Here is a 22,137-nt window from a genome sequence, read left to right as displayed (position 1 = left end):
CGTGGCACTGCACGCATAGTGTCTGTGTATTGATGTGTACACGAGTATATTTTACCTATGCTGATAATTTCTTGAATTACAGATACAAGTTAAGTTCTACGGCAATTCACAATTGAACTGAATTTCAAGTGTTTCCCGTATTTGATGCATAATATATCAATATTATTATCATGAAGATTGAAGTGAGCTGATTGGAGCTTATACTTAAATTTATAGTAAATGTGAAATGGAAATCTAGCGTCCGCCAAAACAAAACAACGGGCGCAATTCTTGTTAGTTTTTGGATTATAACTTCCACAGTTTTTGTTATTACGGAATAATTATTATGGCAATCAGCTGACAGCTCATCGAGAAAAAACTTTTAGTACTAATATCAGAAGATTTAAATAATATTATCACGAACGTGCTCGCAAAGTTGCTGCTTGGGTTTTGAGTGCGTTTAAAACGAGGAACAAAGTCACCATGCTGACCCTTTACAAATCTCTCATCAGAAGCCATCTCGAGTACTGTTGCCCCTTATGGAATATTTCCAAGAGTGCAGACATCCAACAACTGGAAGGGGATCAGCGTACGTTCACAACGAGAATAGATGGCATACAGCATCTAAACTACTGGCAGAGACTCAAGGCCTTAAATTTGATATCGTTGCAACGGAGGAGAGAACGACATACTATCATCCACATGTGGAAAGTGCCCAAATGATGTCAACATCCAGTTTTCCGCAACACTCTGACACAGCCAAAAGGCAGTTATTCCCACTCTGAATAAATCTAGCAGTCAGCGCAGCCAAACGCTCTACGTCAATTCTTATGCAGTATTTGGACCTCGATTGTGGAACTTAATCCCACCAAACATGCATACTATCGAAGATCCACTGCACTTTAAAGAAATGCTTACCACGTTTGTGAAATCATTCCCGGATGAGACTATAGTGGCAGGATACAGCTGTCGAAATGGGAACTCGTTACTGGACTAGAGTGGAATAAAGGCAGCGATCTCGCTGTCCGGGTGGTCAGCAACTCTGATCTGATGACCCGATAGAGGATTCTATGAAGCACACCAAAGTAACCAAAGTAACCAAAGTAAGTATATATATATAAAACTATATTTAAACTAATTACAACACTACAAATCTATTACATTTATTGAGATAACGATGTTTAATAAATGATGCAAAGAATTTCGAAGATTTAATCAACGCCGACTTTTAATGTGTAGGAGTACAGCAACGAAATATATATATATATAATTTTGGTACCAAAAGTTTCAGTTTGTAGTTGCATTTAATAACTAAACTTATTACAATGCGATGTATTCTTGTGTACATTTGTATTGATCTCGTGGACATTTTATTTGATGCGACAAGGAAAAATGCATTTATCAGGAAAGGAATTGCTTTAAAACTAAGCTTATTACGATCCTGCCGCATTATTACGATCCATGTCACATTAATAAATGTAACATTGGACATGTAATTGTAATATAACAATTGAATAGACCCTTCGCTGCGCGCGGCGCTTATATCATATCCGTACCTAAGGCAGAAGGATTTCTCAACAATGTCATGTGGTGCTGTGTGCGCGGCGGGCTAGGTATATATCGTTGAAATTCGAATTTTACTTTATTTATGAATAATAAGGAAATACACAATGATTATTTATGGTTTCATCCTTATGTAACAAAAAACCTTTTATAAATATTTACTCCACTGGGAAGTATGAATAAACTAAATTGTTTAATGTTATTTTTTATTCATGATTAATATTTAATAAATTATTACCTTTAAATTTGATAGATAAGTATGAAATAGTTATTTTTCCATGTAGTGTGATGATACTTTGTAAAAATTAGTGATGATGTTATTTATATTTGTATCATGTATCACGTTGCGACCCCCACGGTCGTTTCACGATCATACAGGGGGAGCCGCGCACTCGTGCGCGGCGGGTCATACAACGTATGACAAGATGTTATGTCATAATTTATACTTACTGAATATAACATTATTTATTGATTGTTCTTAGGTAAATAAACATTTTGTTTTTCTTTTTTTTTAATTTTGTTTAATTGATTGCTCTATCCAGAGCCCTTGCGCTTGCAGTAGCGCGCGCCCGCCTCACGGCGGTAAAAAGGGCTCTAGCCATGAACCCACCCAACGATTTTGGCACCACTGTACAGTGGTGCCAAAATTTCCCGCGCTTTTGTCCTCATATGCAACGTGTGTAGCCTTTTAGACATTGATTGTGTAAACGAGGTGTCGTACGTCACCTAAAGATCGGATGACAGGGGGCTGACCATGCTCAAACCTAATTGATCATTGATTGGGTCTGAGGTCACCTAATTATGAGCCTATGAGGTCACGTGACTATGACGTCACCAGACCTTGTCCTCCGTTTCCCGCTATTGGACCAGGTGAGCTTGCATGCTTGTGAATGTAGGTGTAAGTACAGCTGTATTGTAGTTTATACCTAATTAACCCCTATACACGGTCACAGTGCATTATAGAAACCTGAAAAGTGGTTACTAAATACTGGAGGGAGAAGTGCCAAGACTTCCTTCGCTACATAGACGCTGTTGTCAGCACTGCACGCGCGCGCACGAACCTTCCCATCGGGGTTCGTGGATAGGTGCTTTTCTTGACTTGTGAAACAAGCGCGCCCGCAGTGGCGCGAAAGCACATGGTTAGGTGAATTTAATTGACGATGTCAATTCATCTCAGCTCGGCGCGGCACAGTAGCGCATCTCGCCGATCTAGAGAGGCGGGGCACAATAACGCATCGCGCTACAATTATTTTGTTTTTCTCGGTAAAATTATTTCAAAATATTCAATATTTTAGAAGTTATGTGCATTTTAAGCAAAAAATTACCTGTTTTTCGTCCTTTTTACACTCTTGAATTGCACAAAAGGCCCACATACAGGTCGACGTTATCGTGCTTTACGGTGAATTTGCATTATTCACACTTAGAAGCAACTTTTGATGCCAAATTTATCAAAATCGGAGGAAAAAATTTTGTGCTCGCGCTTGTTTCTTATTACACTGACTAAAAGGGAACAATGTTACAATGCAAGGGTTCTTGAAGTGGAGAAAGGAAGCTTCACACCTTTAGTGTTCTCGACTTTTGGTGGAATGGGTGGTGAAGCTGAGAGACTGGTCAAGAAGCTGGCCAGTAAGATGGATTACCACACTGGCCAGAGATACTCAGACGCCGTAGGATACATAAGAAAGCGCCTTCGCTTTGAAATCCTCAGAACAACAGTGATTTATCTCCGTGGAGACAGAGGTGCGAGAAAAAATATTGTTGATATAAACAGTCTAGATCTTAACTTGGAGCCACAAGGCCAAGGGTAATTTTTAATTGTTAAGGGAATTTTTCTGAATTCTTAAAGGGTTGATTTTATATAGGGTCATTGCTATATTATGTGTATATTGTTTGAATAATTTTCCTTCTTAAAAAAAAAAAAGAAAAAAAAAAAAGGGAACAATTGTAGAATATAGTAAACCAAGCTAGGTTGGACATTTCTGCATGATCAATTTGGAATGCTTCAGAGAGGCCATATTATGACGTTAGGTTGTTCCATACCTCAGCCCCCTCCACCATTGCAAGCTAATCGATCCCAGCAATGTACCAGTCCCATGAAAATGAGAAAAAACGGTGTTTAAACGAAGAGTTCTCGAAGTGGAGAAAGAAAGCTTCACAACGTTAGTTTTCTCAACATCTCGTGGAATGGGTAGTGAAGCGGAAAGACAAAAAAATTATTCAAACAATATACACATAATATAACAATTACCCTATATAAAAATTCAATATAAATTCAATAGAAAACTAAATAAAATTTATAAACACCCTTCAAGTAGTATAAGTAAGCCAATTGTTAAGGGAATTTTTTGAATTCTTAAAGGGTTGATTTTATATAGGGTCATTGCTATATTATGTGTATATTGTTTGAATAATTATTATATAAGTAAGCCAGTTTAAAGAACTGGCTCCAAATTTATATCTAATTCTGCTATTTTTACTGCACTACTATTCACCTAACCATGTGCTTTCGCGCCACTGCGGGCGCGCTTGTTCCACAAGTCAAGTTTTTACCGCCGTGAGGCGGGCGCGCGCCACTGCAAGCGCAAGGGCTCTGGATAGAGCAACCACTACTACACGTGCGGAAAGACTGGCGAAGAAGCTGGCCAGTAAGATGGAATATCAAATACGGTTCAAGGATATAAGTAAAACTCTTATTTAAATCGGGGTCCGCCGTAAATTGGGTTTTAATTTGGTTTACATTATGTATGTTTAGCCCTATTTGGGGGAAAGGAAATGTCTGCGGTATATCAGGGTTTGCAGTAAATCGTGGCGCGGTTTATAGGGGTTTTACTGTATAAGGAAGCATCTTCGATTTGTAATCCTTAGTACAACAGTAACTTCTCTCCGGGGAGACAGAGATGCAAGAAAGAACTTTGTAGATATTCTAGAGCCACTTAAATTTAGAGCCACAAGGTCAATTGTGAATTTCAAGTAGTTCAGTCAATATTAGAAGGGAAATGTGTACTACACAGTGATATTGTGTGTACATATTGTTTGAATACTTTTTATAGTTGTAGTAAAAAGGTACAGGGATACCAGGATACAAGGATACAAGGATACAAAGATATTAGCATGCTAGGATACTAGAATTTAAGGATACAAGGATACAAGGATACAAAGATACTTAGGTGTCTTGCGTGGCTGATGTGTAGCACATGTGGTGTTCTCTTGCAAGAGAAATATTGGTATTTGGTTTGGTTACACTTTACAGTTTACACTCATTTCGTTTTAGTTTGTTGTGTGGCGTATGCATGTATTGTATTATTCATTTGATATTTTTTTTAAACCCTGAGTCCGTCCACGCCCTAGTAAACCGCCAGCTAGGTCACACAAGCCGCCTCTGGTCTTGCTTGAATGGCTGATGTATCTCTTTTTTATAATTTCAATTTTGATTTTCATATCAATTTCGATATTCATAATATACCGTTTTTTGGACAATATCAGTTAATTTGCTGGTTTGTTAACTATCTTGAATTGTCATGTTCTTTCTCTGTCATAAGCACCATTATTCATATTTGTAAGCATAATGGGCAGGATATTACCAAATCAATTGTTTACAAGAAAATAAATTTGTTAGTTAACTTTAAATGGTTCGATGTTATTTGCAAGCTACATGATGACTTACCAAGAATGAATCATTAATTGATGTTTTCCAATAGGTGTGGCTTTATAAAGTTATTATCATTCTATTGGCTACAATGCCTCCCAGACCTTTATCATTGATTAAAGCCATCATTATGGGACCTCCTGGATCAGGTTTGAACATATGCATATTATTATTGATCTAAATCTATATAATTCAATTAACTCACGTGATTGAGCATTTAAGAACTTTTATTTAATTGATAATATAACCTTGACCAATTGCAATGATCATAGACTAAAATGCAATATTCTTTCACAGGCAAGGGAACTGTTAGCTCTCGTATAGTCAAAAAGTTCAGCTTAAATCATATTAGCAGTGGAGACATTTTGAGACATCATATCAGGTACAGTGAAGGATAAAATCTCATATATTTGCCGGTTAGCAAGAATTTTTGCACTACTTGTAAATGGTATACTCTAACCAAGCAATTACTAGATTAGCCAAAATGAATTAATTAAATTAATCATCCAGTGGTAACACAGAGCTTGGACTTGAAGCGAAAAAGTTCACAAGCAGTGGACTCCTTGTTCCTGATAATCTAGTTACTAAAGTTGTTCTGGCTGAGTTGAAGTCTATTGGAGAAAAAAGCTGGCTACTAGATGGTTTGAATTAATTCTCGAAAGTTGGAAGGTATCATTTCTTTTACTTAAGCCAGTGGAGGATTTTTTTATTTCTCCATTTTATGATTTTATTATATTACCTTACTCGGGAATATTATAGCTGGTTAATTTATGACTGGGAAAATTAATGACCGGGAAAAATATGGCGGACTTTCCCAAAACCCGCCAAATTATCCCGGTCATGTATTTACCGGTGGCCGACCTTTCAAGTTTTTTTTCAGAAGTCAACAAATTTTCAACCGAAATTTCTGTTTTTGTTACTTGTTAAAGAATTTATTTCAATTTACAGTTATTGATATTACTCAGAAATAGAAAAAAAAGACACGTCTATTTAAAGGAAAATAAATCTAAGCAATAATAAGTCAAATCTTCATTAAAGCGTATTCTCATTCTCATTATCGCTAATGTCCCCGCCATTATCATTATTGATATCCCCCTGAGCTGCTGACCGTCAAATTCGAAGTTGTATTGTTGTCTTAACAAGACTTTCATTTTGTCCGCTAATGGGGCTACTGCTCTGAAGGTCAGCCGGAGCTTAATTTCCTGCCCACCGCTTGGTATTGGGGAACGTCTTGGCTTTGCATCTTCAACTGCTCCAGTAATCAATCCACCGTGGACCATGACATAGTGGCACAGTTTACTCACTTCTAGCGGGATGTGGCCACAAGTTACTTTAACGGGAAAAACTCCCTTTTTCTTTATTCTACACACTGCACACGAGAAGCGATCAATCTTTAGAGACATTATTATTATAATATATATTATATATTATTATTATTTTCTTTTTCTTCTATAACATATAAATTGTTGTCTTTTCTACAATTCACTGATTCATGGGCAAGAGAAGTGAGATTCACGGTCCACCCTGAAATCTGATTTCTATAACCAAATTGTGATTTTTATAACCAAATTATGGTAGCAACCGCCAATAAAGTTACAGCCCTCCATCCACTGCTTCAAAAGTCTTCTCTAGCACATATGAGACTTCAGGTAAAATATATGATGATCACCACCCCCTTGGAACCCCATAATCTGAGTCGGCGGGTTTATTTATGACTGGTAAAATTTTTGACCGGGAAAAATATGGCGGAATCTTCCAAAACCCACCACTTTATCCCGGTTATAATATTCCCGAGTAAGGTATCATTATTTGCTTCCTGCTCTTCAGGGAATTTAGACTCCATATAAGAAGGTGAATTTCACTTATATTAATAATGTACATCATATTTAGGGTATCCAAGGACAGTCTCACAAGCCGAAGAACTTGATAGAAATTACAATGTGGATATGGTGCTGAATCTCGATGTTCCATTTGAAACAATTACTGACCGCATTTCAGTGAGTAACTTTACAATGTTGTTCGTTGTTACTTTGTAGACCACCTTACATAAGTTCCATTATTAAATTGATTTTATTTATCGTGAAAGTCCACAAATTTTACACTAAGATGATTGGTTTAATGTGCATTTTATACCGATTTAACACTTTGAACTGGGTATCCCTATGAATTTTATTGTTATTTTGAAAACTTCTAACTGATCAGACAGTTAATGATACGCGTAAAATCTCTTCAGAAAAGATGGATCCACCCCGGTAGTGGTAGAACCTATAATCTAGACTTTAATGCACCAAACATCGAGGGTAAAGATGACATTACTGGTGAAGACCTTGTGCAAAGAGAAGATGATAAGGTATTTTGTATTGTACACAGATAATTCAATGCATGATCGACTTTTATGGAAAATATTTAAGCAATAATGATCCAGATACATACTCTAACAATGAAGTAAGCTGACACAATGTTGGTGGAAAACCAGTTTCTGAAAGAACTCTCAGAGTTTCCACCTTGATTATTATAGGCTGTTACAACTAGGTATTTTAAAAATTATAAGTTTGGCTCATCTTATTATTATGATTTTCTGAAAATTCATTCACAAAATCGTATGTAATTTACATGTTAAATAACGGTTGGCCAATGGCCATAACTTCAGCCTGAATCAGTGCAGAACCGACTGGAGCTGTATTCAAACATGACAAAGCCCTTGCTCGATTATTACAGGTGGATATAGCTTTAATTATTAACCCCTTTTTGATTTCACCTACCTTACTCGGGAATATTAAAGCGGGTTAATTTATGACTGGCAAAATTAATGACCGGGAAAAATATGGCGGAATTTTCCAAAACCCACCAAGCATCAAAATGTATTACTATTAGTTTACCTTACTCGGGAACATTATAGCGGGTTAATTTATGAATGGGAAAATTAATGACCGGGAAAAATATGGCGGAATTTTCCAAAACCCACCACTTTATCCCAGTCATAATATTCCCGAGTAAGGTAAGAACGAAATTGTACATTTGTTTCCTATAACTAGACTGTGAAATAATTCTAAAATACCATTCTAAGTCTTGAAACTATTGGAAACTCAAAGAATGCTAAGGTATGATTCAATTCGGTTGAATAATTATTGCATGGGTATTGGGTAGTGTGTTGTTATTTACTGATAAAATCTCAACCTTTCAGTGACCAAGACAAAGTGATTTCATTCTCTGGAACAGAAACGAATGTGATATGGCCTCTTGTCCAGAAATATTTAGAAGAGAAAACTGAAGCTTCAATTAATTGACAACTGCAACATTCTCTTAATTAAACTTGGGGATCGTATTTGATTTAAAACGCACACAAATCTTTATAATTTATTGGAAAGTACACCTTGCATACTGCTGTTTTTAAAGTTGGTGTTTCTAAATTTAGTATTTTATTATGTTAACTGTTCAGATTGACGAATGATTTTTATGATTTAAGTTTCTGAGATGATCATAATCAATATATTTTTATTGCTACCTTTATGTAGATGCTGATTTTATTAGATAGGTAAGTTATATCACGTCAATTGTCAAGATTTGATTGAAACTAAAGTTTGAACAATAAGATTTGTTTATCATTATTTCACTATCATACATTTCATGCTTCACAGTTTAAAACGCCTATCTTTGCAGATTAACTTCTAATTTTGTTCAATGCATCTCACAACGCACACATTAGGTACTTATGATCAAATCAAAAATGTATTATTATAACACATAACTATAAATCCATTCACCATTTCTAATTAATTCTCCTTTTTAGGCAAGTTCAAGCAATGGGGAAACACGGATTCATGACACCGAAAGCGATAGGCAACAGAATAAAATCGAAAGGTTTGCAGAAACTAAAATTCTATTGTCAAATGTGTCAAAAACAGTGTCGAGACGAGAACGGATTTAAGTGTCACACTTTGTCTGAGTCCCATCAACGCCAGCTGCTTCTCTTCGCAGATAACTCAGACTCTTATCTCGATCAGTTTTCTTTAGAGTTCAAAGATGAGTATGTTGGTTTGTTGAAAAGGCGGTTTAATGGTCGTCGAGTCAATGCGAATCATGCGTACCAAGAGTACATCGCTGACCGAGAACATATTCATATGAATTCAACACAGTGGGAGACTTTAACTGAATTTGTTAAATGGCTTGGTCGAGAGGGTATTGTGAAGGCTGATGACACAGAGAAAGGTTGGTTTGTAACTTACATAGATAAAGACCCTGAAGCTATAGCAAGAGCAGAGAAAAAGAACAAGATGGCATCAACTGACGAGGAACGACAAGAAAGGTTCCTGTTGGAACAGATGGAGCGTGCTAAAGCTCACAACACTGATGCTGGTCCATCTGTAAGCACAGTGCTGCAAAGAGACGAAGAGAGTGAGGAAAAGGTGGTGTTTGCTATGCCCAAATCTATCGGACCCAGGAAACTAAAAGTGGAACCTGTGATAAAAAATAATGCTTTGCAGGTTGATAGTGATAAAGTAAGTAATCACAGCAGCAAGCCAAAAAAGAGTGGCGAGAAGAAGAGGTCTGCTATAGAAGAGCTGATGGCTGAAAATGAGGCGGGAAAGAAGCGGAAAAAGAAGAAAGACTCCTGGCTTGCTGAAAACATTGTAGTAAAAATTGTTGCTAAGGATTTGGGAAAAGATTTCTACAAAGCAAAATGTGTTATCGAAGAAGTATTTGATACATACGGTGCTAAAGTGAAAGTCATAAAAACTGGAAAGAAGGTGAAATTAGATCAGTCTCATTTGGAAACTGTCATACCCCAAGTTGGCAGAAAGATTCTTGTCTTAAACGGTGCCTACGAGGGCTCCAGGGCAATTCTTGATAAACTGAATGTTGACGACTTTACTGTGGACGTGACTATTGGTTCAGGGGTTTGCAAAGGGAGGACGGTTACTGATATTCCTTATGAGGATGTGTCGAAGTTGTATACAAATGACTGAGTATTTAGTGTAACTATAATCACGTATTTCATCTGAGCTGGTCGATTTTCAATTGATTCAGACATTAGTTGTCATACTGGGATTCATCCGATTGAGTGAGTTAATGTTCCTACATTATAGAATTAATTAAGCTAATTTACAAGCACATGGGTAGATATGATTTTATTTCTTTGTCCCGGACTTTATAACACAGAATTTCTAAATTTTGACTGTATTGTTGTATTTGATTCACCACATGAACACTATAATACTTGTATAACATTGACAACATTCCTCCAGATATAATGCATTCAGATCTTAATTAATTCTCAAATTTATAAACGTATTTAAAATTCTAAATCATACTTGAAAAAAAAAACAATCATTTATGACAGGTTTTCGCTGCTTTGATTACCTAAATTCTAGAATATGATAAACAAAACCTGTCATCTTAACCATTAAATTACAGATCATGGAAGCCTTGAAGCCGCATCTTGACCCCAACTCCACAGTACTTGTGATAAGACCCGCAGATGTAACTGTAGACAGTCTACAGCATGCTATGTCCTCCCTCGAGGGAATTTCAGTATCATTCGAACTTTTGGAGAGATTGGCCGCATCAGATACACTGTATAATGTTGTTGTTCTGGGATTGTTTCGGGCAGAGAAAGATGTAGACTATGAGTTGATCCAGAAATCCATGAAACCTAGCGGAGTAATTGCTATTTTCAATGGTGATAATTCTTCTTTATCCTTAGACTTGTTGATTAATGGATTCAGTGACTCGCAGCAAATTTCTCAGACACTTACAATCGCTAAATCACCAGCGTCTGCCTTTGGGACATCCACAGCAATAAAATCAGCCCCAAAAGTGTGGAAGTTAGACACTGAAGACGATCTGGACGACCTCATAGATCCGGACGATTTGTTAACTGAAGAAGACAAAGTTGCACCCAACAAAACCACCTACAAATGTGGGCCTAAAAGCGATAAGAAGAAAGCGTGTAAGAACTGTAGTTGTGGTTTTGCGGAGGAACTGTCGGGGGCTCCTGCTCCAGAGTTCAAGTCAGCGTGTGGCAGTTGTTATTTGGGAGATGCGTTCAGGTGCGCCAGTTGTCCCTTCCTTGGTCAGCCCGCCTTTAAGCCTGGTGGTGATGTTAAACTAGCACTGTGAACACTACCCGGTATCCCGCCCTCACAGATACGCTGCAAGTCACTGTAATCAAGCTCTTTCATTTATCTTAACTATTTATCTGAAGTTTCTCTGGTTTAACATCGATGGAGATTGTAGTGTTGATAAAAGATATGGATGAATTTTCATTACATTATACCACAAAAGACAATGTTTCATTGCATTTATTAACCATAACTTCTATAAAATTTAATTGCTGCATTCCTTACACATTCCATACACGAGGTCGTGTACAGTGTACATTGTACACAGTGTGCACTGTACACTGTTAAATATAAGTCAGGACAACCCAGAATTTCAAATCCCTAACTCTTTTATTTCAAGACTCTATGTATCTTTCTATTGTCACATGATAGACTTGTGCGATAGAAGGCTTGGAACTACTGTTAGAGCTAGCGCTCTGGATGATGATGTTCATGTGATAAACAACCTTATCAGTACTGACCCCCACAAACGAGATACAGGTTAGAATATTATTAACTTTCCGGACTTGAAGCTGATTGGGTGGGCCAACAAATTTGTTTTGACACGTGACAAATTTACACCCTCCACTGTTCCCATAAGTTTTCATTTACCTGACGTGTCGTTCAATTTTTGTTGCGTTCAATTTTTGTTGTGATGTACATTATAATACATAGCACTATATTCCCAACTTACTTATACTTTAAAATACGTGTCGAAAACTGAGATGTATTATTGCATTGTCCATGTTACATTACTTGTATTTTGTAGTTGATGAGTCATCAAGTTTTTTCATGTCTTGACATTTCCAAACTCAGGGTACAAGCCGGCCCTGTATATTGGTGGTATCATAGCAGTTGATGTTATATTCCCCTTCCCTGTTACCTTGTATACAGTTCAGTTCACTACAGCCACTTCGAAACCCACCCAGGTGATATTCAACTACTAGATGTTAAAACGGATACATTTTAAAATTAGATGATTGCTAATACAGTTTTAATAGTAGTTTAAACTCAAGTTAAGCAACAAGTTTAGCGCCAGACAACAATAAGTTTAGCGCCAGACCACAACATAGAAGCTGTGTCTGACAGTTGAAGTTTTTGCTATACGAAGTGCAACTTGCAAGATAATGTTTAGATGCAATGTTATAGGCTATAGATCCATACTTGACTGACTTAATTGTACTTTTTTGGAATTGAATTATATAACTTAGTGCTCTTAAGCCCACTCTCGCCGCACAGTGAGTACTGAGTCTTAATAATGACTACTTTAAGTTGTACCCTAGGACAACATTATTTATTTTATATTTATACTAACACTCTTACAACGCTATTTCAGGCTCAAGTGTGGGTATCTCAGAACATCCCTGCTGTAACAAAGACCACCAGACCCTTCCCCATGTCCCTTATCTCCACCTGTCCGCTCAGCCCAACCTCCTCTACCATCATCCTATCCTCCTCCTCCACCCTCTCTTCTCATCACCTCCCCAGAGACACTCCCATCCTCCCTTTATCTGAGTCACGTGACACCAGGGCGTGTCAGTGTGTTAGGATTGTGGTGCAGACCATGGGACAGGACCGGTGCTTGAGGGGACTCAGAATATTTGGGGGTGTAGGCGTTTTGAGCAGGGCTTATCTTAATAGAGGTATGTGTCGTTGGAGGGTTAACGATTTTATTGTTATGACTCATGAGAGAGATGAGGATGTGTGGTCGTTGATTGGTTCATGATTGTGCGAGGATTCATTTGCTTTTCTTGACTGTGTCAAGATATTCAGAGATATTTGTATTCATTTAACATTTTAGAAAACATTACACGGAAAGACATCGAAAAGTTAGTTGAGGATGTTAAAGATAAAATCAAAAAGGTAATCGTTCAAAATGTGCACTAGGTGCATCAAGAGGTTTCGGCAATTGTTTTCCGGCCGTTTAAAAGTTTTCCATTCCATAAATACACTTTTTTAAACAATAGGGTTTTTTAACAAAGGGCTTTCGTCAATTTTATTCTTTTACAGGAAAAATCTCAACAAGAAAGGAAAGCTAGAATAATCCCACACTGTTCATTACTTCAAACTAAATCAGAGACTTCACATTCCGAGAGCACAACGAGTACAACTTCTGTTCCTGAGGAATTTCTAGATGCCATCACCCGACATGTCATGGCATGTCCAGTAATATTACCCAGTGGCAATGTCGTCGATTCAAGGTAAGTTAAACTATCTCTCCACGTATTTCACTTCGTTTAACATTCATAAAACCTCGTCTCGGGGCCCACATTTTCACCGTTCTCCTTACTCCTTAAACATTTCCCACCACTCCTCTATCAAATTAACCCTCAGCTGGGTTCGATACGGTCACGATGTAACACAGAATATCTGCGTAACAGAGAACACCTAAGGTATTTGTCTGTGTAACACAGACTTTACACCCTTAATAGGAGCTGCAAATTGTAACCCCCTGTTTCCCCTGTTACTCATTTGTTCCAGAGAGTCCAGCAAACAAACCCCCGATATCACGTTGGCCAGCTGATTACTGTCGTCAGATCTAACACTCCCCTCTCCCAAACCCACTGATAACCGTTTCTCTGATTCTCTTCTAACCCTGAAATCGTCCGGTGTTTCCTCCGCAAAACTTCCCCATGTGCTTGAGTTTGATGACGTCACAATTTGGCCTGATGAAGTGTTTCGCCGATCTGATGACGTCACAATTTGGCCTGATGAAGTGTTTCGCCGATCTGATGACGTCACAATTTGGCCTGATGAAGTGTTTCGCCGATCTGATGACGTCACAATTTGGCCTGATGAAGTGTTTCGGCGATCTGATGACGTCACAGGGTGTTCTGATGACGTGTCTTGGCGGCTTGATGACGTCACACTATGACTTGGCTTTGTTATGTAAACAGGACTGAGATTATTCCAAGATTTGCTGTCTGATGAATAGCACGACTGAAATGAACTGTCATCAGAGTAGCAGGACCATGGTCGAGCAGTTGGTATTGTTACTTTCAGACACTTCCTTGCCAACCCTGTCTTCCGGCTGATCTCTGTTGTAAGGGATGTGGCAGATTTGAAGTCATCACTTTCTGAACTGATGGATTTTGGTAACGAACTGCCTGGTAGGATGTTCCTACAAGATCCAGGAAGCAAGGGTACGCTTTGTGAAGTGTAGAGGGTCTTCGTGGCAGGCTGGACTCTTTTTCTGGGGCAAAGGTACCGGGACTGGGAGAGAATTGTCCGTTTGAGATTGTTTCTGAAGAATAAGATCTCTTTGTTGTCCATCGTTCAGGAGTCCTGGTAAAAACGTTTTTACCAGATTTTTAGGTTCATTAAAACGGAAAAGTCACAAGAACATCGCCAGCACTGCTGCAACCAATACATATCTAGATACGAAAGAGTAGCAATACCTATAGACGAAACAAGCGACTAATCTAATTCTAGTTTAGCATGCAGCTTTTTAATTTTAGATTGAACGTTCCAGAGTATGGCTGCACTTTAACGGCGGAGATGCTTGCCATACTCCATTCGTAATATCGGAGAAAACAATGCACTAAACTGAAAACCATTGTGTATCTACTTCTTTTAGTAGGAGCTCTAAAAATGTTTTATTCGAATATAAAGGTTAAAACTTTCGGCTAGTGCAAACTGCAAAGGAGCTGCCGATAGCGATGAAAGACTTCCTACTCTAAGAGTGATGAAGATATTAAAACTAGCAACAGTTTAGTACTTACTGAGCAATAACAAGCAAAAAAGGTTGACTACTTATGAATATGCGGTCGACTGGAAGTTAAACTTTTCAAAATGTAGTAGCTAAAACTGACGATTGACAATATTCCATTGTTTTGATTTAAGTTAGATTAAGCAGTCTGTTTACGTATCAATAATCTTGAGGACAGTCTCTATTATAGTCTACATGAAACCGAGTTGGAGGTGACCACTTGAAAAACAAGTAGCTCAGAGAGAGAGCCTGATTTGAGGAATCAACATGTAAATCATTACTTTCAGCACGGTTGACAAGCACACAGCGGCAGGGTTAAAATGGGGCCGAGAAAGTTCAGACCCATTCACTGGTATGCCGTTTAGTGCGGAGTGCCGGCCAATACATCACACCACCCTAACAGAAAGGATAGACAAGTGGCGTGAGGAATGTGGTGGTGGGGTTGGGACACCACCAGCTGGGGTGGGGTCACCACACTATGGGCGGTGTGTCGGTGTTGCGGCCTCCTCCTCTGGAGTGTCTCTTTCCGAACAGATACTCAACAAACAAGCAAAGAGGTGAGTCAGAGAGTACTGACAAGTGACAAGTATTCCTGCTTGATAAGAGCTACTCATGATTTTTAAGTTGGTTTTATATTTCATTTTATCTCAACGTGCACAGCCGGCGATAAGATAAAAGACGAACCATGGTGATTTCAAATTTTAATTCATAATGATGCGAAATCGGCTATTCGGTAATCTCATAATCTGTCGATGATCACATAACGCCGGTTAACACACGGCTTTAAATAGACAGCTTAATTCCTCAGAATGCGTGTTGACGAAGACAAATCCTCCCAAACTCGGCGGAAAAGACTAAAAAAGTTCCAGCAACCCTGCAACCCAACAACACCACCTAATGTAACCAGTAACACAGAAACAACACTTCACTCTCAAACAGATGCCACCGGTCTCAGTAAATATCAGAGAAATAACAGTAACGATAATGATAATACTGAAGTAGTTACTGTTAATTCTAATAGTAATAGCACTGTAACACTTGATTCTAATGAAGGGAATAGTGGGTTATCTAGCGTGGAGCGGACATTGCAGTTGATAGCTAGGCATGAGGAGAGGTTGGAGTTGTTTTAGAGCACCAGGGTCCAGGTCACCAAGTGGTAAAACTTGGTGGTAAAACTTGGTGGTAAAACCATCGACCAGGTGGTAAAACCATTGACCAGGTGGTAAAACCAGTGACCAGGTGGTAAACCATTGACCAGGTGGTAAAACCATCGACCAGGTGGTACATAAGGTGATCCTGAGTGTGATGTTTTCTATGTAACGATCTATTTAAAGCATCTTGTGAACTTTTTACTATAGCTAGAGAACACGACTTTTGTTCTATTTCATTGTATTTGTAATTTATTTCATTTTCTATTCTGTTGTGCACAACTGTTGGCCAATTTGTTGCTATAATATTATTAAATTGTTTGGATAGTTTTATACAACTTACCCATCTGTATAAGCTAATAAATCAAGCGAGGCGTCTCTTACTTTTTCATTAAAGTCACCGAGGTATTAGTTGGTGGGGGCCGGGAGACATCACCATTGCATTGATTGAATCTAGTAACATTCAGTTCTCGCAAATTCTTCGCAATCGTTGGCAAAAATTGCAAATAATTTTCAAAGATTTATATTAATTTCATCTAAAGATTCTTAACAGATGATGACGAAAATAACAAATTAATTTAGCATTAATACTCCGTTACCTCACAACACTTTCCACTGTAGGAATGTCAGCAATGTAAAAGTCCAAACCAACTAACCCTCCCGTTACTGGACTCCTGCAATGGGTGCTGAACAGTCGCGCACTGGTGCTGTGGTGCCGGGTAATGGTGCCGCGGTGCCGCACGGCATGAGCACACTTGGACCCAACTTACAGAAGAGATTCTCTAAAGGCATTCAATATAACAGTGAGTTTGTTATCCATTCTTTGTAGGTAGCAATGGTACAACTACAATCATAAATTGTAATGTAAATGTTTTAGGTTTCAATAATCGCAATGTGGCGGCAATAATTAATAATTAATGCAAATAAAACGCCTGTCATGCTGATCGTTTAATGAAAAGACCATTGAAGCAAATTTATATCCTGAGTGCCCTTTTTTGCCTTTTGTAATTTTTAGGCCCCTCCGCTATCAATTTATATTTTACAAATTATTGTGTAGAAATGAAAATAGCGTACGTGTTTCGATTTTTGAACTTATCTTCGCTCCTCCGACAGAATAAGAAATTTGACATTTGCTTTTGACATTCCCGTAGCACGGAGAAAGATTTTGGACTGGATATTAAACTTCAAAACATGTGATTCAGTAGACAGTAATATGACACAGCCTTCGTTAAGATAATATCATATGACAAGCATTATCCCCAACCTTTATTTTGTGAATTATTCGGTATTTCCTCGTGTGTTGTGGACTTAGCACGGTTGTTTGCGAAGCTTCAAACTGTATAGCCACCTTGATCTTGTTCTGCCGAAACTAGAAAGAGCGCAGCGATGACTGTCAAACTAGATAATTTCAACACTGATTACACAAGTTTCCTGGAGTACGATATGTTCAACGACCAAGTTAAAGTTGTGACGGAAACTGAGGTCATCAAGTGCAGCGGGATACTGCTGTCCCAACACAGCCATGTCCTGAGAGATTACGTGATGAAAGATAATGAGCTTTTTCTGGATGACAACAAACACGTACGAGAATGTCTGAACATTCTCTACGGTGGCTCAGTTAGCATTACCCTGGATAACTTTCAAGATATACTGAAATTCATGACTGCTTTTGACATTCCAGTAGCACGGAGACAGATATTGGACTGGATGCTTAACTTCGAAACATTGGATTTGGACTACATCAGCACGTTTATCAACGGGTCTATGGTTGCTGCTAAAGCTTATAATTTCTTTAGATTTCATGATGATAATTTGGAATTCATGCAGGAAATTTACAAGCCTTGCCGTCTGTTTCTAGGTGAAAACATTCCGAAAATGATCCTCCCTGATAGTGATGATGAGAGGTACAGAGACCTAGACAGCGCAATGAGTGGATTATGTCAGAAGTCTGCGATAAAAATGAGCTGATAGCCTTGCTAATGCACAAAGATCTTATCCCTGGCCATCTCCCTTTTGTCAAGAGAATCATAGATCAATCCAATTATAATATCTTCCTGCATTCCCTGGATTTTTCAGATGTTTCGAATGCCATGTCTTTGTGTTCCCGTTCTCAATTCGAGGAGCTATTCGAGAAGATAGAAGATTTTGATAATATCTCATTCACAAAATACAAACAACTGAGCAGATACAAGACAACACTTTTCGAGAAAATGGCAAAAGTTCACTCACTTACGTGCGTAAAAGAAAGTGGCAGCATGTACTCCAGTTGGAAAGTTCTCAAAGCTGATGAAATTTCGCTGCTTCCCACAGTATTTAGAGATAAATCAGACCAGTTTTGTTTGATAGAGTGTCTTCTTTCTTGGATATCTGTGAACAAATCGTCGGATAATCTGGACGTTGTTGGAAAAGTTTTGGTGCAAGCTATTCTCAATTTAACTGGAAATACCAGGAAATGTTCCTTGAAGTTATATGTAGAGTCTATACAAGAGGCAACCTTGCTGAAGCTGTGGACCCCACAATGTCAAGAAGCAGCTGAATTTGCTACATCTTGTGACATGAGTGACCTTCTTGAACAAACTGATTTGAATATTGAAAATGTTATATTCGGGGACCAATTAATTGAAATCAATCTTTTTGCTGGCCAGAAAACTGGTAATTTCAAATTTAACATACGCCTACTTGATATGAGAGTAAAGTTATCTCGGGATAAAATCCCTGAAGTGAGCCTTAAAAGACAAAGCTCCAACGTCTATTTAGGGTCGTTCCGTTTTTACCTTTACGCTTTGAATTGGAAGTCAGACGGCAGTGGGTGGTGTAAGATTCCCTTGTACACGGAACCTGGCCAGACATTCCAGATTATCACAGCGTGCCGGGAGGAACATAGGGGCTTACCATTCTTACGCCGCCAATTATCAAACATTCACTTTAAGCTTCTGTGTGTCCTTGAAAACGAAACTATATTCAACTCTCCAGAAGATTTGTTGCAGGTATCAGGCGAATATATGGGCCTGAGGACGAGCCCTGTTATGTGGGAGGGTGATAATGCCGAGTTAGCGATATTATGATTATGGTGATGTGAATATGTTGTGTTAATCTTAATCTTTCGAATTATCTTGAAAACTATTAGTTATTTTGTTTGTCTACAAAAAGAAGAAAACAAGGGTATCGATGTGAAGCTTCTGGGCTGTTGACGTATTTTAGGTGTGGTAATATCGCTTTGATCTAGTTAGTAGTTTGGTGTACCAATTTGAGTTGTAGATTGTTTAGAAAAACGGCAAGAAGTCCACCTTGGATATTATTACAGGCAATCCGTTTCTCCCACCTACTCACGAAAGTAAAAGATTGTGATTTTAATCCTTATTCAACGATCATGGTTAAAACGTTCAAACAAACTATAGCTATCCTTTTCCATGTGGGCAGTATAATGAATTAATTCGTCATCAAATTGAACCGCTCAATCCTGAAAAACATTTACGATTCTATAATTTTGCTAAAACTTGAGTATTTTATCACGTGCACTTGACAGCTTCGTATCTACCCGCGATCTTTCGCGTCGAATTTTACGCTAATTTTCATTTGATACATGTCCCTTATTGACAACAAGTCAAATTCTTTTATTATGTTGTTTAGATAAATCAATAGAAGTCTGATATTGATTTAATTTCTTAGCGAAAGTGGTGATAAACCTCATAATAATGATTTTATTTCTCAGTGAAAGTGGTGATAAAGGGAGACAGGAATGTGGGAAAGTCTTGTCTGTTTCACAGATTGCAGGGAAATTCCTTCAAGGACGAGTACAATCCAACGCAGGAGATACAAGTTGCATGTATCCAGTGGAACTACAAAGGTATGTACTTACTTTATTTTGAGGTATGTGGTATTGTGGTCGTTCACATATTATGTAATTACTGATGGGAAGGGAGACTTAACACAAAAGCTATGTGTAAAAATGATTACCGAGGGGGGGGGGGGGTTAAAAATTAGCTAAAAAGTGATTACGTAATATGTGAACGACCCCTATTTACGTCTTCAGTTTACAAATCAGTGAAACACAAACATATTATGCGGGGGGGACTACAGACCCCCTCAAAGTCCTTTTCAACGTTACTGCTAGGTTACATAGCGCTCAAATTATTTGTTATATAGTAGTGTTGAAAGTATTAAAACTGATATTTACTTACTTTGCTTTGAGGTGTGTGGTTTTAACATAATCGTTTCAAGCAAGTTTTTTTGTTGAGGATTTTATTCAAGATCCAATCTCGAAGGAGTGTTTTTCCTTGGCCACCCCAAAATATATATGTCTTACATTAGTTATTGTGGTTCACATTTTTACGATCGTATTAAAATAAGTACCGAAGGTGGGAATCGCTATCAGAAGTCTGGCGCTGGTATGAACTGTTTTTGTGAAGAAGATGATTATATAATAAGACTACAATAAGATATATTTTGTTGACGTAAATGATTTTGGTATTTATTCAATCCCTGTTTTGATTCATTGTTTTTTATTGTGGATCTTCCTGTATATTCGTTAATCGATAACCATTCAAAAAACTATCATTTGAACCACATTAGTTATTTGAGCTGATTAAATGTGAATATAATATGACAGAATCTGATCGCACACTTGTAATACACAGTGAACATCCCTATCTCATTAGATTCCCTGAATTGTTATCATCATTATTGATATTAAATTGTTCTGATTTATATGTCGTATGTTTTACAATTATATCGGTAACGATTTTTTTCTAATCTACATTCCACATTTTAAGTGACGGACGACGTTGTAAAGGTGGAGATATGGGATATTGTTGATAAGGGGAAGGTTAAAAAAAGGGACGGCTTAAAGATGGACACAGAAGAGGCTGATGTGGTAAATTTCTCTCTCTCTCTCTCTCTCTCTCTCTCTCTCTCTCTCTCTCTCTCTCTCTCTCTCTCTCTCTCTCTCTCTCTCTCTCTCTCTCTCTCTCTCTCTCTCTCTCTCTCTCTCTCTCTCTCTCTCTCTCTCTCCTCTCCCTCTCCCTCTCCCTCCTCCTTCCCTCCCCCTCCCTCCCTCCCTCATTTTGTATGTGCAAGATGAGTATTGAGTACTATACACATAATGTACTCTTCTCATAAGACCATTGCCAGGCATGTTATTCTATCATGTTTAATCAAACGTGTGAAGTAAACCTTACTTTTAGGCTCCAACCCTGGATGCAGAGTTTATTGATGTCTACAAAGGAACGTCTGGCGTCATCATGATGCTCGATATTACCAAGTATTGGTAAGTAACCTCCTGATCCACTGCTGATAATGACCGTTAGCAGCCTTCATTCTTACTTGCTACGTGTTCCTGTACGCCAGTACAGGATGACGTTTCACTGCATTCGCGAAATCTTGATTGAATCCCAGATTTGGCAACTAACATTGCTAGTTTCTAAGAAAACCTTGTGATGAAAGTTGCGCGCGCGTCATGGCTTGCAACAATTACACTGCATGGCGTGAATTGAATGACTTTTCGTGTACACGTTTATATTTTGACCTCGATAAACAAAAAGGTTACAGCGATCCTATAGTTGCTGACAGAGGCGAGTGTGTCAAGTTACGTTACATAGTAATATTATGATTTATGGGCTCAAAGGATTTACTATGTTTCTTCAGTCAAACGAATCGAATAAAAGGGTGATTCACGTGGTGTTATTTCAGGACTTACGAATACGTACAAAGGGAATTGGGAAAAGTTCCATTGGATATTCCTGTGATTATCATGGTAATTCTACTTTAATATGCCCATTTGTCATAAAATCCTACTAAAAATTGTGTCATTTCGCCGGCGGTATATGCTTACAGAATTACGGCCGTATTTTAAGTTTTTATAAATTCAAAGCACTACCTTACTATCAAGCTAAAATTTTCTATCATTCAGGCAAGTCATCGAGATATGGAGCATAAAAGAGCTGTTCTTACTGAAGAAGTGCAATCTTTCATTGCCGAACTAGAGAGGTAAAA

The 22,137-nt window shown here is 38.1% G+C and overlaps 6 protein-coding genes across 10 annotated transcripts in view; 5 read left to right on the top strand and 1 right to left on the bottom strand.

The window, feature by feature from the left end:
• The window catches only part of LOC134820423 (AP-1 complex subunit mu-1-like), a 111,816-nt gene extending 91,513 nt beyond the window's left edge, over nucleotides 1-20,303 (bottom strand). The window contains exon 1 of the mRNA XM_063830802.1: nucleotides 20,274-20,303. The gene's annotated coding sequence lies outside the window, so the exon portion shown is untranslated. The remainder of the gene's footprint in view (nucleotides 1-20,273) is intronic.
• On the top strand, nucleotides 1,135-8,702 carry LOC134820541 (GTP:AMP phosphotransferase AK3, mitochondrial-like). The gene is made up of 8 exons (XM_063830974.1): nucleotides 1,135-1,150; nucleotides 5,241-5,337; nucleotides 5,486-5,570; nucleotides 5,699-5,829; nucleotides 7,079-7,185; nucleotides 7,422-7,538; nucleotides 7,839-7,906; nucleotides 8,373-8,702. The coding sequence occupies exons 2-8, from the start codon at nucleotides 5,280-5,282 to the stop codon at nucleotides 8,473-8,475; spliced, it is 669 nt and encodes a 222-aa protein (XP_063687044.1). The 5' UTR covers nucleotides 1,135-1,150; nucleotides 5,241-5,279; the 3' UTR covers nucleotides 8,476-8,702.
• LOC134820424 (DNA/RNA-binding protein KIN17-like) lies at nucleotides 8,954-10,364 on the top strand. The gene has a single exon (XM_063830803.1). It carries the CDS (start codon nucleotides 8,992-8,994, stop codon nucleotides 10,153-10,155), a length of 1,164 nt encoding a protein of 387 aa, XP_063686873.1. The 5' UTR covers nucleotides 8,954-8,991; the 3' UTR covers nucleotides 10,156-10,364.
• LOC134820428 (anamorsin homolog) lies at nucleotides 10,602-11,463 on the top strand. The gene has a single exon (XM_063830811.1). It carries the CDS (start codon nucleotides 10,607-10,609, stop codon nucleotides 11,306-11,308), a length of 702 nt encoding a protein of 233 aa, XP_063686881.1. The 5' UTR covers nucleotides 10,602-10,606; the 3' UTR covers nucleotides 11,309-11,463.
• On the top strand, nucleotides 11,463-16,514 carry LOC134820422 (RING finger protein 37-like). 2 transcript variants are annotated; one of them, XR_010160888.1, is made up of 8 exons: nucleotides 11,463-11,790; nucleotides 12,106-12,218; nucleotides 12,626-12,932; nucleotides 13,091-13,152; nucleotides 13,300-13,490; nucleotides 15,286-15,555; nucleotides 15,807-16,237; nucleotides 16,277-16,514. XR_010160888.1 is itself a non-coding variant. In XM_063830801.1 (8 exons), exons 1-7 carry the CDS (start codon nucleotides 11,676-11,678, stop codon nucleotides 16,126-16,128), a joined length of 1,380 nt encoding a protein of 459 aa, XP_063686871.1. In that variant the 5' UTR covers nucleotides 11,463-11,675; the 3' UTR covers nucleotides 16,129-16,151; nucleotides 16,238-16,514. The 2 variants fall into 2 exon arrangements, 1 of the variants encoding a protein (XP_063686871.1); XM_063830801.1 differs by having other exon boundaries at nucleotides 15,807-16,151; nucleotides 16,238-16,514.
• Nucleotides 16,766-22,137, top strand: part of LOC134820419 (rab-like protein 6) — a 30,621-nt gene continuing 25,249 nt past the window's right edge. For all 4 annotated transcript variants that reach the window (XM_063830798.1, XM_063830797.1, XM_063830795.1 and 1 more), the window contains exons 1-6: nucleotides 16,766-16,949; nucleotides 19,859-19,993; nucleotides 20,919-21,019; nucleotides 21,330-21,412; nucleotides 21,835-21,898; nucleotides 22,055-22,131. In XM_063830798.1, the coding sequence (XP_063686868.1) occupies nucleotides 16,826-16,949; nucleotides 19,859-19,993; nucleotides 20,919-21,019; nucleotides 21,330-21,412; nucleotides 21,835-21,898; nucleotides 22,055-22,131 (584 nt within the window). In that variant the 5' untranslated portion in view covers nucleotides 16,766-16,825. The remainder of the gene's footprint in view (nucleotides 16,950-19,858; nucleotides 19,994-20,918; nucleotides 21,020-21,329; nucleotides 21,413-21,834; nucleotides 21,899-22,054; nucleotides 22,132-22,137) is intronic.

Source organism: Bolinopsis microptera, chromosome 9 (assembly GCF_026151205.1).
Source record: "Bolinopsis microptera isolate Bmic1 chromosome 9, MBARI_Bmic_1.0, whole genome shotgun sequence".
Classification (NCBI taxonomy): Eukaryota; Metazoa; Ctenophora; class Tentaculata; order Lobata; family Bolinopsidae; genus Bolinopsis; species Bolinopsis microptera.
This window is presented reverse-complemented; position numbering and strand designations above follow the sequence as displayed.